Source organism: Scleropages formosus, chromosome 13 (genome assembly GCF_900964775.1).
Source record: "Scleropages formosus chromosome 13, fSclFor1.1, whole genome shotgun sequence".
Taxonomy (NCBI): Eukaryota; Metazoa; Chordata; class Actinopteri; order Osteoglossiformes; family Osteoglossidae; genus Scleropages; species Scleropages formosus.
The window spans coordinates 26,188,145-26,196,172 of NC_041818.1; the positions used below are offsets into that span (position 1 = coordinate 26,188,145).

General features: G+C 49.5%; 1 protein-coding gene across 1 annotated transcript; it reads left to right on the plus strand.

The window, feature by feature from the left end:
- Positions 1–3,069: 3,069 nt before the first annotated feature.
- slitrk2 (SLIT and NTRK-like family, member 2) lies at positions 3,070–6,733 on the plus strand. Its single transcript, XM_018733202.2, has one exon. It carries the CDS (start codon positions 3,742–3,744, stop codon positions 6,295–6,297), a length of 2,556 nt encoding a protein of 851 aa, XP_018588718.2. The 5' UTR covers positions 3,070–3,741; the 3' UTR covers positions 6,298–6,733.
- Positions 6,734–8,028: the final 1,295 nt, after the last annotated feature.

An 8,028-nucleotide genomic window follows, 5' to 3' on the forward strand; every position in this document is an offset into this window, starting at 1 on the left:
CCTTTTTAACACGTGCAATCTCTTGTTTCCTTTTGACCCTTCAGCACGGAATGCAAAACTCGAAATGTGATGCCAACAGCTTTTATGAGTCCGCACAGCTCTCTCCTTATTGGCTTGCTGCGCGCATGCATAAGGGCGATGCCGTGACCTTCACCTTCCTCCCTATTACACTGGACCCACTTTGGCCGCAATTAAAGTGTGGTCTTGGCAGGACTGTAAGACCAGCGGTCTGAACCATAAATTTTGACAACAATACTAAATCTGGACTTGATATAAATATAATCGCGTAGCTAATTATTTCATATCGATCAGCCAGAAGGTAAGGAGACTGCCTCTTGGTGCCAGACGTATACAATATGTACAGGGCGTTCGAGCATCCATTTAATTCAGTTACCATGTACAATACACTGCTTCTATATATTGCACTAGTTTCAAATACCTCCTTTTTTTTTAAAACGGTGCTGGCATGAGGTGAGACGTATGAGCCAAGTGTCCTTTATGTTGTCATTGGTACCGCAGGCTATGGGGATGAGGGGAGGGTGGGTCTCCTGTCACTCGGTGCTCGAGTGCTGGGAAGATACAGGAGCCATCAAGTCTGGGCCCGGGGCCAGGATCCCTCCTCCACTGCTACACAGTTAACTCCGTTGTAAAAAAACAAAGACTTTAATAGGATGTTTAAACTCTTGCTTGTTCCGTTCCTTCATGACGGCAATAGAGCGGAACTATGTATGTAGTTAAGGGGGCGAGTAACCGTCTGAGATGACCATAGCATAAAACGGTGTGGTCTTTTTTTTTCCTTCCAGATCAGAACATTTTTCCTAGAGGTGCGCCTCAAGAAGGCGTTTGCTTTTCCAAAAAGTGAAGATCCCAACCAAGTAACCCGGCAGTAATATCTCCCCTTCCTCTATTCCCCATTCCTGCCTTTCCAACTGAATGTGTAAATCATACACTGGGTTTGAACATATTGTGAAGCGTATTGGTGCGAGTCCTTTGCCCATGAACATAGATGACATTAAAAACCTTGCCAGTGGCCACCACCTTTAAGCTTTATTATTATTTTGGGACAATAGGTATTGTAGCTCTTACCTCCACCGCCTTGCAACCTGAAGTGATCGGAATTGCACTCATATTCTGCAGCTTCTTGATCAAGGCACTAACCCGGAACTAATACAGTGAAAAACAGTGCTGTGTAAACTGGTGAATCACTTTCAGGTTGCTGCTCCAACAGTGTTAAGTTTCCTTGCACAAATGTGTCAGGTAAATAAAGGGTAATAATAAAGGTGTCCTGTGCCTATCCGGTGCCTTTGCTAATCACCGGCTGAGAAAGTTGGTAGTAGGCTGTGTGGGCTCATTTATAAGGGAAAAGCAAGTGGGAAAATTAAATGCATCACGTGCATTTGGAGACATTTCCAGAAACAGGTAAAGGAGAGGAAAACTGCGATGTCTCCTGCACTCACCAGGGCACAACATGTGAACCACAGCACAGTTCAGCAGGCAAACTTACATCTCAGAAGTAATTTACCATGAGCTTCTGTATTTCCGTGAGCCAGATGGTCTGGGAGAATGACACACGTACAGATTATCTGTAAAGACAGTTCATAAGGGTGTCCAGTGTAGGGAAAACAGCTGCTTCATTGTACAAAAAGCAACGAGTGCAGGGTTAATACATAAATAAAACATAAAATAATTAAAAGGGGGGATTTAAAACACATGGTAAAGTACACATTTTTTTTTTTCGGTTTCGAGTCATGTAGCCTAGACCTGTCTGAGAGGGACACTGCAGACAGTGTCTGCTTTCTCCTCCACTCCGTGCGCCTCCCCGATTGCGCTGCGTCCTCGGCGGATGTCCACAGAGTGATTCAGGGTTTCTGAGATTAATGGGAGCCTCGTGGGCAGCCCTGTAGCTGCAGGAAGACCACACATGGACTGGGAAAACACGGTTCCCATGGAAGTGCACCGATTCGCGCTCGCGACGTGCGTAAAACAGTGTCCGTTTTACGCGTATGACGCGCGTTTTACGCACAAGGTGTAATAATAATAATAATAATAATAATAATAATAATAATAATAATAATCTCGCAAGCAAACACCTCATTTATTTTATGGATATTTTCACTAAACTAATCATAGGAATTTCTGAACTTTATTTAGAACACATCGATGGAAACGGTTCTCTTTAAGACACTCGGCGGTTCGGAAAGGACGGGGGGGGGGGGGGCGCGGTGGTAAAGCAGGCTTGGTCAGGTCCTGCTCTCTGGCGGCTCTGGTGTTCGACTCCTGCTAGGGTGCCCTAACAGACTGGCGTCCCGCCGTCCCAGGGTGTGTCCCCGTCCCCCTCCAGCCCTGCGCCCTGTGCCGCCAGGCTAGGCTCCGGTTCGTCGCGACCCCGCTCGGGACAAACGGATTCAGCCACTCTGTGTGTGTGTGTGTGTGTGTGTGAGTGTGAGTGTGAGTGTGTGTGTGGGGGTGGGGGTGGGTGGTTCAGAGAAGACAAAGTGCGCTTTTGGAAACGCACCAGACTTTTGGAGACGTGAGAACATTCCACCTCCTAGCGGAATGTGGCTGCAAACCTCCTCCAACACCATCCATCCCCAGCAGCTCCCGCCTTCACTATAAACACCGACTGCGACTACGAGGGTCCGAATTGCGACATGACGGTTTCTGTGATCACTAGTTCGGGTCCCCGGTGCCACTTAATGTCTCGTATGAACGCAAGATCCGTGTCGGGGATCACACCTGCTGAGTCCGGGTCTCCCTTATATTAACAAAGCGATATGAGGACAGACACCTAAGTAAGAGTGTGGAAATACATCCGACATAAAGGAGCAGTAAGAAGAAACGTGGAATGATATGAAATGATTTAAATAGGAAGGACAGTATGAGAACATAGATAATAATAATAATAATAATAATAATAATAAATGTGTTCCTTTGTATTATTGCAGTGGTGAATATGGCAAAGAAATAAACCTGGTGTGGCTGATAACCAACCCACTCGTGAGTCCCAGTGACGTAGGGCTCCCATCCACGGCTGTGGGAGGACTCAGAGTCCAGAGTCAGCGCAGCAGCCGCACGGAGCTCAGTGGGAGCGAATGGAGCAGCGCGGAGCGCGGAGCCTCCCGACATCATCATTCCGGCATCATCCTCCTCGCATCCCGGCCTCGAGACGTCGCCTCGCGCTTCTTTTCGGCTCTCTCCCTTTTTCCTCTTTTATTTATTTTTGCTGCTTTTCTTTTCTTTTTTTCTTTTTTGCCCCCTCCCCCCCGCCCCCCCAGCCTTTTGTCCCGCTCGCTGGAGATAAAGTGATGGGACCGTCGGAACCCCTCCGTGCGCCGCCGGTTCTGCGGGGTCTGCGGGATTCACAATGACAGAGTGCGGGGTCCGAGGAGGGGGACGCTGCTCCAGCCCGCTGGATCAGTGAGTACACGAGGGGGACCATGTCTCCAACTGCTGCATGAGACACCTCGAACGGGGGGAGGGGGGGGCAAGGGAGCGCATCCCCGGACCGCAGGGACATGCTGTCCACCGAGGACCGCTCCGACGATGACTTGATTCGCCGTTCGAACATGATCCAGGTGGAGGCGGCGCGCGCTGCGCCTTTCTGACGCCTCCCCAGGTTTTTTATTTTTACAAGTTTTGTCATGATTTTTTATTCTTCGTCTTGCATGCGCCGGTTAAAACCCTCCGCTCCGAGGGTGTGAAAAGGTCCGCGCTGGAGATCCGGGCTCCATCCTTGTAAAGATGCTGAAGGGCGTCCTGTTGCTCGGCGTCCTCACCGTGTGCAGCCTCCCCAAAGGGACGGAGAGCCGCAGGACGTCCAGGGACCTGTGCAGGAGCCGCTGTCCGTGCGAGGAGAAGGAGAGCATCCTCAACATCAACTGCGAGAGCAAGGGATTTACAACTGTGAGCCTCTTCCAGCCCCCGCAGAACAAGGTGTGCCAGCTGTTCCTCAACGGAAACTTTCTCTCCAAACTGAGCGCGAATGATTTCGTCAACTATGGCAACGTGAGCTCCCTTCATCTGGGCAATAACGGGCTGCAGGAGATCCAGGCAGGGGCTTTTAATGGACTGAAAATTTTGAAGCGCCTCCATCTGAACAATAACAACCTGGAGATTGTTAGAGAGGACACCTTCCTCGGGCTGGAAAGTTTGGAGTACCTGCAGGCTGACTATAACTACATCAGCACCATCGAGCCTGGCGCGTTCAGCAAGCTCAACAAGCTCAAGGTACTGATCCTCAACGACAATCTGCTGCTCTCGCTGCCCAGCAACGTGTTTCGCTTTGTCCTGCTGACCCATCTGGACCTGAGGGGGAACCGGCTCAAGTCGCTGCCCTTCGCCGGCGTGCTGGAGCACATCGGGGGCATCATGGAGATCCAGCTTGAGGAGAACCCGTGGAACTGCACGTGTGACCTGGTCCCCCTGAAAGCGTGGCTGGACACCATCTCCGTGTTCGTGGGCGACGTTGTGTGCGAGACGCCCTTCAGGCTGCATGGGAAGGACATCACGCAGTTGATAAGGCAGGACCTGTGCCCGAGGAGGAATGCGGGAGACGCGGGCCCCAGGGTGCCTCAGCAGCACCCGGCGGGGTCCGATTCCCAACAGCGAGCGCCACCTCTTCCCACCCAGCACACCGGCGTGACCCCAACGCGGGCCCCCAAGGCATCGCGGCCACCCAGGATGAGAAATCGACCCACCCCGCGGGTGACATCCAACAAAGACAAGCACGTGTTTGGACCCATCATGGTTTACCAGACTAGATCCCCGGTTCCGATCGCGTGCCCGGAGATATGCATCTGCACTTCCCAAAACCCCGACAGTGGACTGAACATCAACTGCCAGGAGAGGAAATTGCACAATGTAACGGATCTCCATCCGAAGCCTTCGTATCCAAAGAAGCTGCACTTGACAGGTAATTACTTACAGACCATATACAGGACTGATTTTACAGAGTACAGCACCCTGGAGCTCCTGCACCTCGGAAACAACAGGATTGCGGTCATCCAGGACGGGGCCTTTGAAAATTTGACCATTTTACGAAGACTCTACCTTAATGGAAATTATATCGAGAGCCTGTCTCAGTCTTTGTTTGCAGGCCTGCAGAGCCTGCAGTATTTATACCTGGAGTACAATGTTATCAAAACCATTCTGCCGCAGACGTTCAACCTTTTGCACAATCTGCAGCTGCTGTTCCTCAACAACAACCTGCTGAGGTCGCTCCCTGACAACGTGTTCGGGGGCACGATGCTAACGAGGCTCAACCTCAGGAACAACCACTTCTCTCACCTGCCGGTCAAGGGGGTTCTGGACCAGCTGTCACCCTTCATCCAGATCGACCTGCAGGAGAACCCGTGGGAGTGCACGTGCGACATCGTGCCGCTCAAGGACTGGATGGAGCAGTCCAGTACAAGCGTGGTGGTCAACGAAATCACGTGTGACTCCCCTTCCAAACATGCCGGCTGGCTCCTCAGGTCCTTGCGCAATGAGGCCATCTGTCCGGAGACCGAAGAGACCACCGCGACCACCACGTCCACCGCAGCCACCAGCACTGACGCGACCACCATCCCGGAGACCACCGCCACTGAACCGCAGCCGCAGGTTCACACCGAGGTGCCCCTGTCCGTGCTGATTCTGGGCCTCCTTGTGGTGTTCATCCTGTCCGTCTGCTTCGGAGCGGGTCTCTTTGTTTTCGTCCTCAAGCGGCGCAAGGGCATCGAGAGCGCCCCGTCCAGCGCCAACAACCTGGATCTAAACTCTTTCCAGGTCCAGTACGGCTCCTACAGCACTGACACGAGCATGGAGAAAGCAGAGAGCCACGTGTACAACTACATCCCACCCCCCGTGGGGCAGATGTGCCAAAACCCCATATACATGCAGAAAGAAACAGACCAGGTGGCTTATTACAGAAACCTGAAAGAGCTGAGCTTCAGCGCTCTGGACCACAAAAAGGAGGAGCCGTCGAGGAGCCCAGCCTACACCATCAGCACGGTGGAGTTCATGGAGAAGCAGCCCTGTGGGACCCGAGAGCAGGATCTGCTCTACCAGAACATTGCGGAGAGGGGCAAGGAGCTACCCAGCGCAGGGGGGCTCAGCCTCACTTTCTGCACCCTGCCCAAAAGGCCCCCAGCGCCCCCGCACCAGCCGGACAGGTGGAGTAGAACCGTCCTGTACGGGACCCCGAGGAAGCATTGGGCCGAGCAGTCCAAAAACGAGCATCCTCTGCTTCTGGGGAAGATAAAGATCGAACCAGACTACCTCGAAGTTCTGGAAAAACAAACTGCAATGAGCCAATTGTAAAAAAAAACAAACAAATAAATCAATAAATAATAATGAAAGAAAAATATATTATTAAAAAAAAAAAAAAATAATCACTCCTTCATTCCATAATTTCATCAAGTATCTCTGCGGAACCTAAACGTCATGAGGAGGACCTGTGCGACGCAAGGCTTTTTTCCCCCTATTTTTAAAATCCCCTCACCATCTCTATAAAAGAATAAATGTGCAAACAGTACAAGGTGGTATATTGCTTTTCTTCAGTTTTAAATTATTTTTGACTACTTGAACCATCCACACTGTAGCACTGTCACGAGGATATGTACATTATGCAGCTTTATGCTTTATTTTTATGTTTGATGTGATCTCCTAGGGTGGAAATGGATGGTTTTGAAATGACATTCCTGTACATAAGACCCATGAATTCCAGAAGTGCCTTTTGCACTCCCAACTATTTTATCGTCGCTTTCTGCCATAAAGTCAGATTTTATATGTGCTGTACTTTAAGAATCTCTATGTAAAACAGAGTTATATGTCTATTGCATTAAATGAAATACGAAAGGTACGCTTTATTTATGAGTAGAAAGTAATGTTTTTTATATCTGAGTGTCTTTTAAAAACGCAAAAATAAAGTGGACTACATAACACTGTTATAGATATGAAATGATCAGGAGGTTTAATTCAGATTTCCCCTGCAGCATTTGTTAGCAGCATAGGTTGGAGTTGGTATGAATTGAGGGTAACTGCAGTTTTGAGCATTTTTTTAAGCATCTGTGGTTGTGTGTGTGTGTGTGTGTGTGAGTGCCTGCCTCCTTCATCTTTAATTGTCCCTCCTCTATTAAAACCTGCAGGATTTATTGTCATGCTCCAGCCCTGAAGATGAATGGGAGTATTTTTTTTTTTTTTTTTTTTTTTTGACAGGCCGTTGACTTAAAAAAAGGAATGAATTAGTTCGTATGGTTTGGTTGTAACTTATGTGAGATGCTTCAAAAAAATTGCCTTTCTCTTTTCCCACTGATAGCAACTGAAATCAGCCCTAATCTGTAAAACTGCAGCCTCATTTATTTCAAATTTATAATTACAGTCTCTCCTTTTCTCCGAGTAAATATTTGCAGGCTTGAATGTTCTTTTGCGAAAGTGGGAAAGAAACATATCTGATATTATCGCGCGGCGGCTTCACGGGTCCGACTGCTCTTTCTCAGGCTGTATCAATTTTGCAGACACGTTTGGTTTTGTCCGCTGAGAAACGCTCGTGCGGCTGCGTCCGTGAGCTGCATGAGAAACCAGCTCCTCTTTTCAAGAGTCAAAGTCATGGTTTTTTCAGAGATGGGGTTGGGGGTGGGGTTGGGTGGGGGGGGGCATGCATCTGTTTTCTCATGGCTCTGCTGAATGGGCGGCTTTGCCTCCCAGGGTAGACCTGGAAGTCCGGCTTAAATCACCTGCTTTACTACGTATAAGGAGTTGCGCTGCTGCGTACGGTTGAGGGCGATGTCTGCCCCCCCCCCCCCTCCCCCCCAGAGATGTGACGCGTGCGCCAATCTGTTAAGAGGGCGAGCACATTAGAGCCATTCAGATTTCATACCTCCCACAGCATATGTTGCTTTTTCATACCTTTAAGCGGAGGCCCCTCATGTTCCATTTCATGTCACTTTTACACCACGATTTAGCTTTTTACTCTCTTTCTATTGTGGTTAAAGGGAGGAGTGCAGTTAGATAAATGGTTAAATATAATGGCGTTATTTTGTGCTATGAACG